The sequence below is a fragment of the Geospiza fortis genome, unplaced genomic scaffold (assembly GCF_000277835.1).
Source record: "Geospiza fortis unplaced genomic scaffold, GeoFor_1.0 scaffold23, whole genome shotgun sequence".
Taxonomy (NCBI): Eukaryota; Metazoa; Chordata; class Aves; order Passeriformes; family Thraupidae; genus Geospiza; species Geospiza fortis.
Genome location: NW_005054303.1, coordinates 7,098,455 through 7,118,506, shown reverse-complemented (window position 1 = coordinate 7,118,506; position 20,052 = coordinate 7,098,455). Strand labels below are relative to the sequence as shown.

The window sequence follows — 20,052 nt, the reverse complement described above, 5'->3', positions numbered from 1 at the left end:
CTTCAGGTGGGACCTGGAAGACCTCCAAAAGATATCCATTTATAGGCATGAAAATCATGAAGACAGAGGGGGAAAAAAAAATGCTGCCATCCACAAAGCTTCATGAAAATAAGGATTTTAGCAGTTTTCTGAAGTGCCAAGCTCTAGTTTGTACAGTTCAGAATTCCTAAATTTGGAAAAAGGTATTTTCTACAAGATGAGTAAAGTGGTAAGCATCCTATACACCCAGCTCTGGCAGGTTTCCCTCTGCACAACACTCCATGACCTCACTGAATCAAAAGTGTGTGAAGGCTGGAAGAGCCAGTACCAAATGTGAAAAAAGCCTGGTGGGACAGGGAAGAACTGCTAATGCTCTACTTGTTTTGGCTAACAGTTAGGAAAAATAATTTTCTTCTGCTTTTATTTAATCACTTAACTTCCTTTGCACAGCAGTATCATTTCTACCATGCTCTGCAGAAGCCAGAACTCTAAATGCAGTTCCCTGATGATCTGTTTCCCCAACACAGAAGCAGATCAGGCATTTCTGTTTGTCATCTCAGTATGAAAGCATATGCTCTTTCAAAGAAATTGGAAAGCACAGGATTTAAACTCAATAGAACTTCATCAAATAGCAAGGCACAAGCAGTACAAACACAAGCAGTTTCAATAACTGCAAGATTTAAAACAGGCTATCAATTTGCACAGAAAATATTGCCTACAGTCAGAACAGCAACTCAGAGAAAGAAGCTACAAAAGGGGTACCAATTCAGAACCTTCAGAAAAAATCAGTTTCTCATTTCCATGTTGTGAAGGTTGTTTCTTGACTAAATTTGTATTCAACACAGCTCAACTCACAGGTCCTGGTCTAGATAAGTCCTTGATCATTTATGACAGTTCCCCTGTTCTTGAGGAAAACAAACTCTCAGATCAATATAGCTGATAGTTACAAATACATCTCAAAGCTCTCAAAATCTGAATGACAAGCATACTACATTAAAGCAGTCTCAAATGTAGAACAACATACACATTTATAAGCTATAAAATTAACAGTACAATTCTTATGCTCACTTACTGAGCTCTTTTATTCTACTATACTAACAGTATTTCTGAGTCTGCTTGTAAGTCAAAGTTAAGGGCAGTAAAAAGCAGGATTTTCTGAAGCTTTTATGTGATTCTACATCTAGGTGGGATTTGGCAGCTCAGCCTCAGAATGCCTTAGGAATGTTCCAGTCCTGTCACTATCCAGTTTGCTTGGAGTCTGCCATGGGATCACACACTGCTGGCAGCAGAGCACTGATGAGAGCAGGCAGCCATCAACACTGCACAGAACAGCTCCTGAAGCAACTGAGAGTCCAGACAATGAGACAGACAAAGAACAGAACAGGGGGAAGGAAGGGGCGGGGGGGGCAAGAAACTGAGGAAAATATCTAATGCATTAATAATTAGAGATTATGTAATATGTCAATACTTTAGTAATGTTTATGGTTGTTTGCTAACTAGATGCTGTTTCAGTAAGTTACAACTGAAAGGCAAGAGTAAATACTAGAAGGCAAAATTTCAAGGACAAATATTTTAGGGTAGACCAAGAGAAAATAGGTATTTATAAAATAAAGTATCAGAATGACTACACAGAAAAATTTCCTGAAAAGCCTAAGTTATAATCCTGTTTCTTTTACAGAGGGAACACTGCTAGCATCAGTCCCATTCAAAGTCATGCAGGCCACCAGTGCTGCTAAAGCTGCTAGTCTATTTTACACACAATTCTGATTCAGTAGGCAAAAGACACTGAATGAGCTATGGTATTTCCCTGCATTAATCAATATCACTGTATTATTAAAGAAACATCTACAGAACTTAATCTTACTCAACTTGTTGCTGTCTCTTTTGCTCGTAAAGCACACGAAGAACTAGGGAAATGTCATTCCTGAATGACAACACCGGAAGCTCCTTCCAGTCTCTTTATTCCCCCATTTCCACCTTTTAATACTTCCTCTCTCACAAACTTTAAGTAACATCAAGGGAACAAGAGAGTATTTTGTCGTTAGGATGGAAAACAAGGTGCACTGCACATGGTGAACTAGCCAAGTGTCCCTGCTGCATCTGAGCTGATGACAAATCCCACAAGTGGCTCCATCAGCCTGAGTTCCAGAGGCCAGAGAATTTGCAGATGCACTGAAAGACAGTAATTTCTAGAAAATTTCTCCATTTGTCATATTTTGGTATGCCAGCAAAGGTATACAGAAAGTATTAAGAGAATGACATACAAAACAAATAAAACATAAATGTCCTTTTCTCAGGAAATCAGCTACATTAACAAATCTGGAAATTAGGAGGCACATAAGAGTTTGAAGCTGAGTTGCCCTGACAAGTGAGTCAGCCTCACAGTGCTTTTACCAGAGCTCCTAGGAAAGAAGTGCAATTGAAATTCTCTGTAAAGGCAGCTCAAAGCAACAATCAAGTACACAGAGAAATACGAATAGAAAATGAGAAAACAGAACAAGGGCTTGAATCTAATGAATGGTATCTTGTCCTTGCAGATTCATTTTAATCCTATATCTGCATTTATCAATACAACAAGCCAGATGTATGAACACTTACCTATGCAACAGCATTACACATTGTAGTTTACAGAAAATAAGTTGACTTTTTAATACCATGCTTTATCTGTAACAAACTAATGCACATACATCAATAAACAAACAAGTACATTCAATTTAGAGAGGGAGATAGCATAAAGACAACAGGGAGAAAAAGGACAGGTATATCTGAGTTTATAATAGGAATGAAATACTTTTATTTCTTTTTTTTACCTGGTTTATAGACAAGTTGATAATTTCCATCTACATTCAGCTCTTGTTCCTCTGCTTGTCTGTATTTTTTAGCATATTCATTTCCAATGTTCTCTGAGATAGGCAGTCTGAAGAGGAAAGAAATGATAAATCAGTAAGTGCTTCCTAATACAAGTCTTTGGGATTTCTGGAAATAACAGCATTATACAGGAAGTTCTCCATGCCATGCAGGAACTACCTCAATGAACAAACTTCAGGAAAAAAATCAGTCTATGCATTTAGATACTAGCCTGAGGAAAATGCCACGTTGCATCTTTTTGTTTAGACCCAAAAAGACTGAGCTCCCAAAATATCATCCTGTAAGGCTTCAATACCTACCAATTTCTCTTCTAAAGAAACACTACAATTTCCTCTGAACAAAGATGAAATAGCTCTGTTTCTTCAATTATTGACACATACAATTAGGAAAATGCATGTAATTCTTGCATGATTCCCTTGAGATAGGGGAAGTGGACAGGAGGAAACACAAACATCTCACTGCTTTTAAGAAAAAAGTTTTGACAGTAAGCCTAGAAATGATGGTGGTCAGTGAAAAAAATTAACATTCGTTGAATAATCACTGAATTTTATAGAAATCTGTTACACACAAGAAACGTTAATCACTATATAAATGTAATGAAATGAAATTTTTAGAAGTCTCTTTTACATAAACAGTTTGAAGAAATTCACATGAAATTCACTAGTGAATAAAGTAACATGTAAACAATGATTGCACTGTTATTAAATCACAGGTGAACTTAAACATAGAAAAGCTTTGAAAACATCAAAAGTGATTTTTTCAAAATAAAGCAGAAACTACAGTTTTGCACATTAACTTCAACTCTGGGCCCTGTGCAAGTCTTACCTATGCAGCGATTCCTGAAGGCACAGCAGATCTAAGTTTTATGAAAGAATAGTGTTGTGGAAGTGTTTATTTCTTGACCCAAAAAATAGGCAATGTCCTCAGAAACAGTGACACTGAAAACTACATGAGATTTTTAACATGGCACTACATCACACAGCCCTCAACAGAGGCAAACTCCCAAGATTTTGATGCCACTGAGCACTCACCTTCCCTGCCAAGGCAAACTCTGTCAGCTTGGCTCTGCTACAGACAATTCACTCAGCCCAGTTCAGAACAGAACACCAAGTATTTATCACCTACTGTTGCCAACAAACTAGGAGATATAGCTTCTGATCCAATTTTAACAATATTTTAGGCATAGAGCTACAGCAATTTCCCCCAGACCTAAAGTATTTCTTAATGCAAGGTTCAGCAGAACTGCATCCATCTGTACAATGCCTACATGAGCAACAGCTGCCTATATCCAACTTTATCACTCAAACCCTTCTAAAACACTCCTCAAAAGGTATGAATCTGTGAAAATATGCAGAAATATTCATACACAGGATGTCTGACTGTTTGCGATGTAGGTTATTCCACCGAGTGTATATTAAACACAAATAAAACCAAAAAATTCAATGATGTTAACAAAGTCGAGCATGCAGTAGCTGAAAATACCATAATGAAGCCTGGCTGCACAATCTCACTTGGGCAGCATTGTATGCACATACTACACAGATTTTTACTGATATAACCAATTATTTTTTCACTTCCATAAACCTGCAGCCTCACAAATTCTGAAAATAAAACCTGGTTATGCAGTAAATGCAACTTGTCCTTAGGTTCTCCACGAGGAGAAAAGCCATCCAGAGCAAGCAGGCAGTGCTGTCACAGAGGAGCAGGTACTGCTTGACCGTCAGAGCCTGGAGCAACAACAAGCAAATCACCAACAGCAAACTCCCACTGAGGAGCTAAGGCTGGGAAAGGCAGGACTGTGCTCCTTGCTTGCAGTTAAACCCTGCAGATGCATTCAGCATCTAAGCAGGAGCTGAAATCAGTTAAGGAACAGATAAGGAACAGTAATAACTACATAAATAAACAAAAAAACTTATTAATTATATCTCTTGGAATTTTAAGAGTCTTAAGCATTTCAAGACAGGCTCCCAGAAATGTTTATGTATATATACATGTGTGTGAGCCTTCAACCTTTGCCTGTACAGCTTGAGGAAAATGAGTACAGCATGACCTCAGTAATTTGCAAGAAAAGATTAATTTTTTTTGTTTGGACAGCTGAATATTTTATTTCAAGAACTGGGTTTTCTGTCTTCAGAAAACAGCACGCAGTAAATGAACCTCAGGCTACACAATGAATAAACAAGATATTTAATAGCCAGTCATTAGGAATAAACATTGTGCACTTGATGTACCAAATCAGGCTCCAGTCTTGAGGAAAATCATATGCAACTGGAAAATTACATATGGGAAGATGAAATGAACAAATAAGCTTCTCTATACCATTTATTGATGTTTTAATGATGTACTTTTCTGCATTAATAAAATTAAAAGCTTACAGAATAATAGGGGGTTTTAGGCAAAATGGAAAAAAAATTATTATAAAGCCCCCTGGAGCTCTCCTAAATCACCAGAATGATACAGTCCTTCCAAGTAATCATTAATACACCATTAGTGGGAGGCATCATCCTATATACCTGGATAAACAGAAAGAAATTTCCCTTAGGTGGAATTCTAATGATTTTCAGCAAAATTTGCTGACAGCAGAAGAACAACAAGATCCAGAAATTCAAATCCATTCCAGGCTAGAAAACAGCAATGGAAACGAAGGGAATTTTCTGGATTCTATTTATGAACCACCTGTCTGTCCCATACACCAGTTATTTCTTCCCCATTTCTATTCCTTCTGACAGCCAAAACCCACCTTCAGTACACCTGCCATGTTATAATACATTTTCCTCAGGATTTCCAGAGTCCAGCCTTTTCAACTGCACATCCAAACCAGTCAAAACTCCACCAAATTAAGAAGCAGTAAAAGGCATTTTTGTGACTAACACAATCACAGAAATTTGAAGTCTGAAGGAAATGTAGGAGATTTTAAATATTCTGGGTTTTCTTCCTTGTCCCTCATTTTAAAAAGTAGGTGAATCTTTGATCTTTTTCATACCAAGGGCGTATTTCATCCTCAAAAGCAGCCAGATTTCTGCTGGCAGAACCTGCAAATGTGTGACATTCTGTTCACCCCAAGTGGAAGAAGGCAGACAGAATTATAAAGCACTGAGAACACAATCAATCACTGACTTCACTCAACAAGTAACTCCTGCTACATCCTCAGATTTACCCATGTAGGTGTGTACATTTCAAGACCTACCTATTTTCAGAAACACTCTTAGAAGCAGCAGACAGGACTTGAAGCCTGACAAGCAGTGGCCAGCAGCATCCCTTCCATCAAGACAAAAGGTACATGCCTCTTCTTGGAAAAGAATTAACACTGCCTTATGAGGTAGCAGGATTCATTCTTTATTCTTTCTTCATTCTAACTACTATAACATTTTTCTGAAATGTGAGTGGTCTTGGTACACAAGCCCAGCCAAACTAATTTTGAGCAATTGATTGAAACAAGGTATTTTTAAACACAAAATTAAATACAGCTGTCACTTCATGGGAATGAATAGAAGGGAAACAAACACAGTTTAACACCAAAAATTGTTGACACATTCAATTGTAAATGCTTTCAAATACACCAAGGGTGCCTTTCTTTACACAAATTGAGTTAGAGAAAGGTCTTTCTTCAAGCTACAAAATGACTTCTAGTAAGTCAGCAAGGCATCATAACAGAGTATACTGAGTAAATATTTGTATTTGAGCACTTGAAATAATAACTAAAGCATTTTTGCATACACTTAGCTGCCAAAAATAGAATCAATTGCCCAATCTCACCTTAACTCTGACAGGTAATTTGTTTGGCACTTTCCAATGACACACATGAACTGCAATGCCAATGCCTACAATGAACATAGTTAACACTTCTAGAAGAAATGCTTAAAAAAGGTTTTATTAAACAAACAGACACATACAGTCTTATTTAAAAAAAAAATTAAAATTGCTTATGCAGCACACCTGACTGCATAAAGGAAACACCCAAGCATGCAATGAAACTCTAAGGGTTAAGATGCTTATCTAACTTCAAAAAAAATTCTATTAATTTTGAGGTAGAAGGTTCTTCTCAAGGCCACGTAATTTCTAGAACATGTCCATCTTAGAGACAAAAATGAAAGTATCTTGGGACTGAGTTTTAAAAAATTCTTACAGATGTACTCTCCGCTTATTTATGTTCTGCCTCATTTAACACAAAAAATCCTGCGCACATGGGACTAGAAGTTGAACATAAAGCTAGTGTCACCCATTTCACAGATCACAAGAGAAGGACTGCCCCAAGTCATGGCTTCTGTCACGCACACAAACTATTCACCTATTTACAGATCTTTGGGGGGGGGGAGGAAATCAGTTGAAAAAACACTTAGCCTCATAACGTACAGAGCAATATTTTGCTGTACAATTTTAGTAAGATATATACAGTAGACTGTTTCAAAGCTCCTCTTCTGAAACTAAAGTAATGTGACACTTTACATAACTGAACATTTGCCATGACAGTAAATAACCTTCCACTGGGTTTACTGCAGGACATACTAAAAATTACCTTCCTTTCAGCTGGAAGCTGGCTTTCTATACAAAAGGTTGGTTCTACCTGCAGAAATACACTAACTTCAATGAAATCATGTACTGTCATTCAAAAACCATGTTTCAGCTGCAAAAAGAGACTATTAATAGAATTCAGAATAAATGTAACATATTAAAAACTAAAATACAGATTTCACAAAGTCACTACGTATTATTTCAAGAATTTAAGAATCAGTTAAGTGCATGCTTTTTTCCCCCAGTAAGAGAACTTCTCTAAAATATAATTTGCTAGAATTAGTGATAAAGTCTTCATATTTAAGCCTTTTAAAAGGCTTGCACAGCTCTTCCTCAGGTGTAATTCAGATTGCCTGTTTTAAAACCTTAACTAGCTGGAGAGTGGGGGAAAGAGGGAGGGAGAACATTAAAACAACTTTGTAAAATTCTAAAAAACTCAAATGCTAATATTTGGATTTGGATAGACTGTGGAAACTCAGTAACTCAGAAATATTTCACATATGTCAAACTAATAGCTCTGCCCCTTATCCACAGTTAAAATCCAAGAAACATAAAAAGCATAAATGCCCAGATAAAACAGCCCAAATCCTCCAATTTACTGTCTTCTACCCTGGGATCTTATGTCAGTGGGATGAACTGCTGGGCTTCAAAGAACTGGACTCTTCTAGGAGATGAGCTGCTGATGAGCTTCTCTTCCTGCATTTGGTTACCAACTTGGTAAAATCCATATTAAACGAATCTCTGAGAAAAATAAAATGCAAGTAAGAGACTGCTCTGAATTTAGAAGAATGCTCTTGAAGATTAGTATTAAAAGCAGGACTGCCTCAATTTCAAATTGATGCCTGTAACTCCCCTGCCTGTTAGTGATGTGTCATCAGCATCAGAGACATTAATGCTACAGATAGCCCAAGTGAAAGAAATCAGCTTCAAATATTTCCTGTTTTTATTCATCTCAGCACCAGGATGCAATGATAGCTTACAGAAACTTCTGTCAGCTAACACTGCTGAAAGAAAATTATTCTGCTGTTCACTGTCACAGCTAAAGACCAAACAAGGAGTCTTACCAAGAGGCCTCTTGTGTAGGCTCATGGCAAATTTTGCTCATAACTGTTAAAAAAACAAAAGGAGCAGTCAAATGCTGGGTCAAGTGGTCAGAAGAGGTAGACTCACCATCTGTCTGCTGCCCAAAACAGCCGGAGTGAGTTGTTCTGTCAAGTCAAAAGAAAAATACACTACCAAGTTGATTAAACCCATACAGTAGCACTGCATTATAAATGAAAGGAAACCGTCCAACCTGCTAACTGTGGATAAATTATTTTTAAAATCTCTCTCTGCCCAGATGATGGGAGCATTTGCAACTTTTCTTTGTGACTGTTCTGGACCTGGCTGGGATAGGGTTTTTTTCTTCATAGCAGCACTATGATGCTGTTTTACAATTGTGACCAGATCAGTACTTTTGAAGATAAATGTTTTAGTTACTCCTAAACAGCATTTGCACAGCATCCAGGACCTTTCTGTTTCTCACACTACATCCTCCCCTGCTCCCCATAAATAGGCTGGTGGGTGCACAAGGGTTTGGGAGGGGGCACAACCAGGAAGGCAACACAGACCAGAGAGATGCCATTTAGTGTCGTGCTCAGCAACAAAAAGGGAGAAGAGTGGGGTTTCAGTTCAGCTTGCCATCTGTTGTTCAGAACTTGGTTGGGCATTGGTCTGCCTATGAGAGGAGATGTGGGGCTGCCTCTGCATCACTTTTTTTTTTTTGTTTTCTTTCTCTCTTGTTCCACTTTTTAAGCTTTTATTTTGAACCCAAGTTTTTTTTCTTTTATGTCCCACTCCTCACTCCCTATTTCCCTGAGGAGGAACAGCAGGTAAGCAAGGGCCTGTGTGGTGCTTAGGTGTCTACTGGGCTTAACCTCCAGCAATCACCAGCCCTTCACAAAAATCTGTGGCAGCAAACCACAGTATATGATTATCATCAACAGATCTCGGGAAGAATTATGGAACATGCAACATTACTCCAACATGTTGAAAGGTTAGCTAGGTAGCAATGCTTATGATCTGCTACTAGCACTTTTAGTCAAGTAAGAATTTCTCAATGTCACATTGAGTCTCATTCATAAAGAGAGCTGTACTTCTTGCTTCTTTTAACTACTATAGTCAACAGCATCCCACATGGTACAGATGGCATAAAATTTTCCAAGAGAAAGAATAAGCTTCTCCTCCAACCATTCTCACCATTTATCATGCCTGGATGTTCACGTCAGTGTAATATTCAGTTAAATGGAGCTGGTTTTGAACAAAATGCTCTTCAGCACCAACATCTACTCAAACTGGCTTTGTCAAAAAAAACCCACCAAATTTAAAAGCAATACTTCTAAGGTACATCTTCATTTTCAACTTCTCCCTCACATTCGTGATGTCAAACAGGAGGAAAGCAACAAGGAATTCCCCAAACAGATGAGATCAGAGTATCAGATATTTTCAGATTAATAATTAGAGCCATGAACCATACTTCCACTCCTTCACACCAAGCCACCCACATGGCAGAACAAAACCACTCCAAAAATGAGGGCTCTTCCAGGAATGCTGGGTTTGGTTGCAGCTTTTCAATACAAACCATACCCAGAACACACCAATCACTGTGGGTGCAAATGTTACCTTAGGAGGAATTCTTTTAACATGACAGGTACTAACCTCACACTGAAAATCCTTTCACCTCAAATAAGAACGAATACCAGACTCCCTAAATACACCTTGGAAAATTAAGAAGCAAATAGAACTGCGTCTAATTTATATTCAGGGTAAAAGAAAGCAACAGAATAAAGCCAGCACATTACTACAGGAGCTGTTCTGCCACACACACCAGGGGGAACACTCCTTGTTCTGACTGGGGATGCACAGAGTTGACCACTGAGACATAATTAAGTTACTAATAAAGACAAACTTCACCTTGCCTTCAGGGAACAGACCCACTATCAGCCAAAGTCAAGCCAAAATTTTCACCCTGACACACCACTTTAGGTCCAGGAGTACATTTAGAGACAACAGGGTAGAATTTTGACTCTTAAAGTTTCCTGGATTAACCATGGGCTAGAAACTGCATAAACTATTGCTCGACTTTGAGGTCCAGTTTCCACAGCCGGCCCCACATAAGCAGTCATCTCTTCACACACCTGAAGGGCATACAAAAGTAGAAGCAACAGAAATTTTTAGCTTCAATGCTCTCCTACCAATGGCAAGAGACACATGATCCTCAGGACCCTGCCTTGAATCTTCAATGATGCAACCAAAGATTAGGTTGAAAAATAAAAGTTGTAGGTTTCTCATTTAATTGCTTTGCACACCTTCCAGTATGCATCTCTAATCTGCAAAGACATGATAATGGTTTTACACTGTACAGCAGTTTACTTGCAGATTGATACAGTGGAAAAAAGTGGTGACATGTTAACTGTGCTGTAAAGGAGGTGGCAAGGAGCATTTTAATTTTATCTGAAAATCTGTCAGGACAGTTCTGTCATCATAAACCTAGCTCTCTTCCTTTTTCATAGTACCACATTCAATGCAATGTGAAAACCTTCCAGCTGAAGAGGATTAATACTGACATTTGAATTTTTCCAATGTATAGGTAGTATCAGCTTTAATAACAGCCATACACGTCATCCTTTATGTTGTATGACATCTAGAACAAATTTAGAGAACCTTTGTTCTCCCAACTGCTCAACACACCCATGGAGGGAGAAAAGTAGGAGATGAAAAATACTTAAGAGGGGTACAGACAGTGGTTAGAACAAGGGCAAGAAGAAAGGCAGTGTTTCTTATACCATGGCTACTGCTTAGATTAATAGGAAGAGACCGGATAACTGGAACGGAAAATGGCTCCTTCAGCGACCTTTAGTGTGCACAGCGCCATCCCCGAGAATGAACCTTAAAAATGGATATGATCAAAACATTCATCAAGGAAACAAAGAGCAGGCAGCTGACAGCCACTTGAGAGAGAAGCAATGTCTATGGTAAGACTTACAATTCTGGGCTTTTTAGATCAGTTTGACCTCAATTTGCATCTCCTTATCATTCTATTCCTTTAATTAGATTACAGTGTCTTTCATGGCAAACTGTAGGTGTTACAGTCTGGCTTCTTTAAACACATTTGAAATGTTAATTAAAAATGCTAACAGCTATGCACAGTAATGAAAATGTATAGAACCATGAGACTGATGAAATTCAGCTGGAAGAAACATTTAATGTAGCGACAAAATCCTGAGCAACTGTCAAATACCTCTTTTCTGTCAACACTCACTTAACAAAAGCTTTAGATGATCTTTACTAGAGAAAAACTATTCTTAGCTGTTTAAAAATGACAGCAGAACAGCCTGATCCCCTCTAATGGGAGATAAGTCTTCCAGCATCTCAATGGCCTGAAAGTTTAGTTTGATGATAAAAGCAACATAGTTATTTTTAGCACTCTACGGGCATAAAAATACAGCTCTAAACTGTGACCTACAGCTATGCACAGCCAAGCATCACATCATACGACAGCCTTAACTTTAGCTACAAGCACGTCTGTAGTTGCTTCAGACTATCATTATTCATCTCACTACCAACAATACATTTGGATGGATTTAGCAACAAGCATTTGAAATTGTTACCATCTTTTTTCAAATTGCTGCCATCGGCAGAACTCAATTCAAAGGTAGGAGATCTTAATGGACTTGGGAGAAAGTATTTGAGAGACCATGTTAGGTTAAATGGATTACTGCTTCTCTCCAGTACAGAGGATGAAAAAGAACCTTAAAAGCAGAAAAACTTAAACTGTCATATTCAGTACAGAAAGTCATTTTTTCTGGGCACAGTTTGAGTAAATGAAAAAAAAAAAGAGAAAATAAGAAAAAGAGAAAAAAACCCTTGTTTTCTTCCAGCAGTACTAAGAACCTGCAAACGGGATATGCTAGAATAAGAGACCTTCAAGCAAACTCACCTGAAACAACACTGTTCACAGACAACTGCAAAGGTAATTTATGTTATTTTATTCTAATTTGCATGCTTGTGTGTGCATGATTTGTGACAAAGTGCAAATCAGAAGTCTATTCTACCAGATCTCTGCCTCCAGATTATGTGAACAATAATTTAAAGATTTAAAATAAAAATTGATACATAAGTTGTAAAACCAGATCAAGCAGACTTCTAGCACTTAACTACTAATTATAATTAATTAGTAGTTAATTAAAAATTAATTTCATTTTTAAACATATACACATGTATTGAAAAGTTCAAATTTTTGGGGTTTGTGTTTTGTTGGGATGGAGTGCTCTTATTTAGTTGGCTTTTTGTGAGGTTTGAGGGGTTTTTTGTTATCTTGTGTGATGGGGTTTAGGGGTTTCCTCCCTGCTTGTTTTTTAAATCATGTACACTACAGATAAAATATGAAATATTTCCAAGGTGACAGATATGTACTTTCAAATGCTGTAAATCCCACAGAGTATGTTAACTCAGAAAAGAGTCAGAAAATATTGTAAGGTGCAAGACTTGTAGTATTTCATTATGGCCTGGTGATTTTGTGCAGCAACCTATTCTAATCATTAATTAAGTTTCATTCAACCATTCAGTTCCTAAGAAAGAAGTCTACAGGTAAAAAGAACTAATCAGTTAGACAGACAAGCAAAATTATTTTTTTTCCTCTCCCCAGCTTAAAAATGCCACTTTTTGGCTGGATGAAATGGTCAAAAACTGATTCCTTCAAATCCACAAGATGTCCTGGATCAGAAGTAGTTACAAAAACCCTGCTGAGGGAGTTGAAATGGCACCTGAAAGAGCGTGAAAGATTAGTGCAAGAGATTGAAAATGAACAAAAAGTCCAGAAACCTGGCATGGATTACAACTGGCTCAAGAACTACCAAAACCCTCAAGCAACAATTCCAGCTACTGAGCAACGGCAGCTTGAAGTTCTGTGCTCTCAAATCCAGCCCTGCCAAACAGGAACTGTTCTCAGCAGGTAATTGTTTCGTATTTCCCTGACTCCAAGTTCTCTATCACAAGTTAAGATGTTTCTCTACCTAATCAAAGTTTGTATTTGGCTCTGCTCTTCCTAAGTAGCAATGACCAGCAACTGGAGAGAATTTTTACAGTTGTTTTAGAAATTACATCTTCACTTTAATATGCTGCACTTGAAGGAAGTTTTAAATCTAGATTTTCCTGGTCTAATCCAAACAAAGGAAATCTCGTATGACCTTTCAATACTTCCCATTTTTCCTGTTACTTATCCCTACTACTTATTAAATAGCAATCCAGTAACTAAAAATCAAAAAAAAGGACTAATGAAATGCACCATTATGCAGAAATCCAGCCTTACTGTCTACAATACCAGAAAGCTTCTAAAAACTTGAAAATCAATGTAAATTAAAAAAAAAATTTAAAAAATCCCTCCATGCATTTTATGAAGAAAAATTCTCCTACGCCTGCATTTTAAGTACATTTTCTAGGGACTCAGAAACGACAGAACAAGTCCATTTGCCTTTTAAAGCCCAGAATACACCTAAGGGCAAAGTCAGTTTAAATCAAGTTACTCAGATGGGCCAAAGAAGAAAAAAAAAAATTAAAAAAAAAGCCTAACCAATTACAACTGCTTTCAATCCACAATAGCTGGAACACATCCAGTGCATTGTTAGAGCTCTTTTCCTCTTACAATCTTCTGGGGGAGGTAAGTGGGGAAATGTGGCAGCAAGGAAAAAATGACACTAGAGCTCAAATAATTTCCTCCTTCCCCACCCCCAAATGACCAGAGAGGAAAGAGAAAAGTTTTCAGTGCCGATGATTAGATTTCAATTTTTGTTTTTTTCTAGATTTCGGGAAGTTTTGGCAGAAAATGATGTTTTGCCGTGGGAAATAGTCTACATATTCAAGCAAGTTTTAAAAGATTTTCTTACTACTATTGAGAGAGAAAACCAAGCAGAGCAGCTGGTAGATGCATGGAATACAAATTGCCCTGAACATTTTAGTCTGCGTGGTGACAGCTCCAACAAGTCGGACAAGGATGAAATCCCCACGGTTTCAAGTTATGTCGACAAAAACACACAAAGCATGTTTCCCACCTTCTCTCACAGAATCTGGAATCTACCCTATTACTACCCATCAAGTTAAGTTAGTTAGTGTTACTTTCAAAAAGTTATGTAGCCATCCACATTCCTTTGTTGTAATTGCCATCAAGACACACAGGAGTAAGAAATGTGACATCCTCCCCTTTTTATTCCAAGTTTAGAAATTAAAATCCTTTGTAATAGCTGGTATGCAGTGACTTAGGTATCAACTCACCTTTTACCTTTATAGTTTCTTAGAGCTGTTGTGTTTGAAGCCACCTTTTAAAATAAATGTAGAGGTTTCTGAAAAAAAATCTGAGGCAGTTTAATTATCAGCCATATAGAGCTAGAAGTACTTAAAACAACAACGAAAAAAGATTGCTTTGCATATTTTGAAACAGCATCAATGCACAAAGTGCTAGACAAAAACTTCTGTGTTTGTCACATAGCTTTTAGGCTGTATGGGAACTTTATACCGTGTAAAAGAAATGGTTTAATATAACATCAGTTAAATAAACTGGCAAATACTTTTTGGAGCTGAATAATTATTTCTTAACTTCAAGCATAATTGCATGTAAAGACTGACAGAACTCAACTACATGTACTATTTCTATGGTTTTTTTCTAAGCTATACTCTGCACGTGCTGAAGTATGTGGAGGACAGCCAAACAAAACCACTAGATATTTAACAGCATTTAACAACTAGCTCTCTATTCTTTAAAAAAATTAATGAATTATTTAATTTCTAATAGCCATTTTCCATTTGACTTACTTGTTCTGAAACCCAAATTCTGCATTAAACCCTTAATATTTTGATCAAATCAGATGGTACCTCTAGAATAGCCAAGGAGTCAACAGATCATTTCCAACACACAAGGTGTTCCTTCTAAATTTACACATAACAAAATCTAATGTTTCTCAGCCACCATAATCTATCACTGTGGGTTCACCAAGTTTTACAAGATTAATCACATATACAGCAGTCACGGTCACAGCAGGCAATTAGAGCAGAAAATCAATGAAAACATATGCCAGAACTCAGTTGGCTACATTTCCAATTGTGCTCCCATCACTGTAACAAGTTTTTACACGTTTCATATAATGTCTTTTTATCTGTATTTGCTCGTGATCTGTCTGCTGGATCAGAAAAAATGGGCAAGACTCACATGGCCCAATTCACAGAATACACTATTCCATAAACAAAACTGCTTCCTCTGGTATTATCTTCAAACATACTGAAGAAGCCAATCAGATTTCATCAAGTTGGTAACACAACTTTAAGGCATCTTAAGCTCCACAGCTGTATTCCTCATTCCAGAAAAAAATGTACTAATAATGCAACATAAATTGGATGAACAAATGGCATAATCATTTACTAAACACTTTTAAATCTTTTTGAAAATGGTTTTAAAAAGTCTTTGAAAAGCTTATGATATAGAGAACATTTCATGTAGAAAAATAAAACATAATATTCATAGAAGATAAAACAATCAGAACTCCTAATCCACATAAAGGAAAAAGCACCAGAGGACTAGAGCAAAAAATTTCCAACAGGTCTAAAACAATAAAAGCTGCAGCTCAATTCCAAAAGTAACTAGCCCCTCCACCTTGCATGAACTAAATACACAAAGCTTCACAAGGACATGCAAACTTCTTATATCTGCACTCAGAGCTGCTATAAACTCTTTGCCCTCTTCTTGTCAGTTTGAGGATTAATAACAAACACTGTGCTAAACTTACTCTGCCCTACTGATGCAGCACAAGGAGTTGGAGATGCTTCTCCTGCAGTTCTAATCTAATCCCTGCATGAGGGCAGCAAGAGATTCAAAAAAAGATTTTTCCACAGTGATAAAATTCTCACAAGTATTAAATGTCAAGGAAGGGGGGTAAGAGGTACTGAGTATTTAAAAGGTATTGGCAGGATTACTTTGAGAATTAACATTCATAATGCTGGTTTCAGATAGCTTTGAAGTGGTCAAATGTGCAAAATTCCTGCAATGGCAATTCATGTAAGTTTATTTCTTAAAATGGTATCCTCACAGCTGTCTATCTGAAAAATAGGTAAAAAAACTCTCAAAATGTAGTTTCCAAGTTTTCACTTATGGAAATTGGAAGGCCAGTAATATGGAAGATCCACTTACCTTAACAATCACCGAAAATGAGCAGGGAAAATAAATAAACACAAGAAGATAACCCCAGATACAACTTACCCATTACCCACGCCCTGCAAATTTCAATTTCATTTTAACATGAGCAAATGCATTTTTCCAAGTTCAGAAAGAGGGACCATCAACTATGCCATATTCTAAAAGGCAGTTGCTGCACAAAAGGTTAAAAATATAGGTAGGCATCATAGCCAATTCAGTGTTAAATCCCTATATGGTGCCAGGGAAATGCACAGAAAGGCTCACCGACTTTTATATGCATGTTTTAATCAGATTACTGCATCCAGTTCTAGTGTCCATATTTGGGGGGAAAGGGAGAAGGAGAAAGTAAAGGAGAACTGTAGAAGGTACAGGAAATAAATATCCAAAGGCTGAGAAATTGCCATCATCTAAGGACTCACTTTGGCTATTTTTTCAAATATTGAAATGTGGGGAACTTTGTGGAGTACAAGCACTTCCTCCTGACCAAATTGTTATATACTCTCTCTAGTTAAAAAGCAAAGAAAAGCATAGAAAAAGCAATGGGGTAAGGGCAAGAAGCCAAACTAAAAATGTTAAATATATTTTAAAGAAATTTGTTAGATTTACCACAACATGCTGCCAAGAAAATCTGTTCTTCAACTCACCAGCTGACACAAGGCATTTGCTAGAATTATGCTTACCCTTAGAATTCAGCTACCTCAGAGAGGAGTAACATTGCTGGAAGACCAGTCACCACTACCCTGTGGGAGATCACTGTCCAAGCAACTGCTTCTTTAAGTATTTTATATTTATGCCCTACACAGTTTGCATAAGGTGTTCTAAAACTACACTGCCCCTTACACGGAGCCAGCAGGTATTTCTGCAATAGGCAGGCAGCCAACACAAACCACCCTGGTGACAGGAAGGTGAGTGGCAGCAATTCCAAAGGACAGCAGTGTCTCCCACCTGCACAAACATCAAGCAAAGCAAACAGCATGTAGTATTTCCAGCCAGTAATTCAGCTTCAAAAAGATGCTAACTTGGTGAAATCGACACCTATGAGATGTAAGAAATAAAAGAGATAATAAGCACCTTTCACACACTTAAGCCTTTAACTTAAGTCTTAATGTGAACACAATTGTGTTGATACCAAGGAAGGATTTAAGGGTCTGAATTTCTTTTCTTTCAGTAAAACACAATAAAACGAATTTAAAAGTTAATCAATGATCTGTTTAAGTACAGAAATTCCAGTGAGATTTTATGCAGTTTCTATTTCTGCTACCTTTCCCCAACAACCTCAATTACTAATACTACTATTCTAGAGGTAGTTCAGGAAGCAAAACAATCTTAAAACCTTGGAGAATGAGGCATCATCGGTATAGACATTCCACAGTCTTTTTCAGGGAGACACGATTAAACAATCCTAATAACGTTTTTGTAAAGTATTATTACACACACTCTTGTGCAATAACACAACTGTTATTACCAATCTGGTATCAAACCCACACATTCTTACACATAAATTTGGACAAAAGTGGTAGGTAGACAAGTGTCCACCAGTAATTGTATATCCAGCTTCAAATAAACACAAATAAGCATTTCAAAAATCTGAATAACTTTAGTTTTGACTTTCCCAAGAAACAAAAAAAGAGTTTTGAAGGAAATGGACAATTATGCTACAAGCAGCCTCAACAAATGAAGAAAAGTTCTTTTGTTTTCAGCTCCTCAAACTCTTTCTGAAGAAGTCAGTGAATAAAATACAAGCATTTCCTTTGAAATGCTTGAATCTAAACCACTCAAATCTAAACCTCCTATAGAGACTTCAGGTTTTGCAAAAACACTCCAAATGTTAGCACATTCCCAGAGCTGTGAAACCAAAGTATGCATGAAAACAAAACACACCTAAGCAAACACAGCTTCTCATAGAGATTCCTTCCATTTTGTGGCGGGACAGACACACACCTATCATCTATGCTCAAAGGTTTTATGGCTATTGTTAAGAAATTCTGTCCACACTTACATAAATGGTCATTTAAGATGCATATCGCTTCTGTCCCACTCAGATATGGGGAAAAAAAATTACACAAGCAAACTTGTAAAAATAATTTTTTTCCATACTAACACAGCTGTCAAACTCACAATCAGGTTATCTGCTAAGACTTGTGAGTGGAAAGAGCTTTCTGTTCAACCAAAAATAAAGATATGCCTCTGCCTAGTCACACAAGGCTTGATCAATCGTGCTTATTCCTCCTGTGTACAGAAAATACACAAAATAGATCTTGTAGCTTAGTACTCAGTTGGGTTAAAGAGTCAAACACTTAATAAATACTACAGAAACGTTACTATCACCTAAATAAAGACCGAAAAGTCACAAACATCTTGTTTGTACTGACTTGAAGCATCACATTCACAGAAGTAACATAAAATAACTGTAAAATTTTGTCTGGCCACTTCTGGAAAATTTTAACTACTTGCACAAAGCCCAGTAGCTCTTAGTCAGTGATTCAGAGCTTGGTAATGGCAGCACCTTTACACTGAGAGTTAAAAAGGAATAATAGACATTTTGAGGTGCCAATTTTGTCCTTTACTTGAAGCAAAGACAGGAACACTGCTAGCCTGAACAGCCTCTGCTGAAATATCAGACTACCTGATAGCAAGATGTTATGCAAAAAGTTTGTTCTTTCTCAGCTGCCAATGTACCTCTACTGCTGTGCAACACACACAGAAAAATAAAACCCGAAACGCTCGCTCTGGAGTATATGCACAGCTCATCTTGGAAATACTATATGGAAGTGCATACAAAACACTTCTCTACAGCAACCACAGATACACTACCACACCTGCTCTGAATGCCAAGGTTAGTATGTGCTGCTACAGTCCAGGTAACACCCAGGGCAAAGTAGTTTTAGGATTTCAATATCCAGACTCCAGTGAAAAGCAAATGTACCTGGCTGCTGTGCAAACACACATAGACTTCTTGTTGCCTGTAAACTCTGCCATCTGAGAATAACCCATAAGGAACAACATGTCAATATACCTCTGATTTGCTTTACTCTAGTAACTTAAATGCTTCCTTAGGTAACGACAGCAATGAACTCGTGAATCTCATTTATCACTTCCCACTGATAAAATTTTAAGCTAATGCACCTGAATCAGAATAAACGGAGTCCCTTCTAGTACAGTTCTACGTTTTTTTTCAACAGGACTAGGTATAGCTGTGCACCAGTGCTAATGCACTTCAGAGAAAGCAAACCCTACACGCAACCCATCTAGTGATAACGGAGACAACAGACCTAAGCAGCAAATCAGAAAACAACATTAAATACTAAGCGCACAAAAACTCATCCGCCACAAACGCTACCGGGGGTGTTAGGCTGGAATCCAACAGCTTCACAGCCTGGGCCCACCAGAGCAGGGGAGCCAGAGGAGGCTGCCCTGGCTCTGGGGAATGCCCGGGGCACCCAGCACAGAGGAGCGAGGGAGGCCATCAGGAG

The 20,052-nt window shown here is 37.6% G+C and overlaps 1 protein-coding gene across 1 annotated transcript; it reads left to right on the top strand.

Moving 5' to 3' along the window:
• The first annotated feature begins 12,278 nt into the window (after window positions 1-12,278).
• On the top strand, window positions 12,279-14,962 carry RD3L (retinal degeneration 3 like). The gene is made up of 3 exons (XM_031066313.1): window positions 12,279-12,370; window positions 13,046-13,351; window positions 14,199-14,962. The coding sequence occupies exons 2-3, from the start codon at window positions 13,053-13,055 to the stop codon at window positions 14,494-14,496; spliced, it is 597 nt and encodes a 198-aa protein (XP_030922173.1). The 5' UTR covers window positions 12,279-12,370; window positions 13,046-13,052; the 3' UTR covers window positions 14,497-14,962.
• Window positions 14,963-20,052: the final 5,090 nt, after the last annotated feature.

Excerpts from the sequence above, each read along its gene's own strand:
- RD3L (XM_031066313.1), top strand. The coding sequence starts at position 13,053 with ATGCCACTTTTTGGCTGGATGAAATGGTCAAAAACTGATTCCTTCAAA. Across the intron at positions 13,352-14,198 it reads ACAGGAACTGTTCTCAGCAG|ATTTCGGGAAGTTTTGGCAG; the intron begins GTAATTGTTTCG and ends GTTTTTTTCTAG.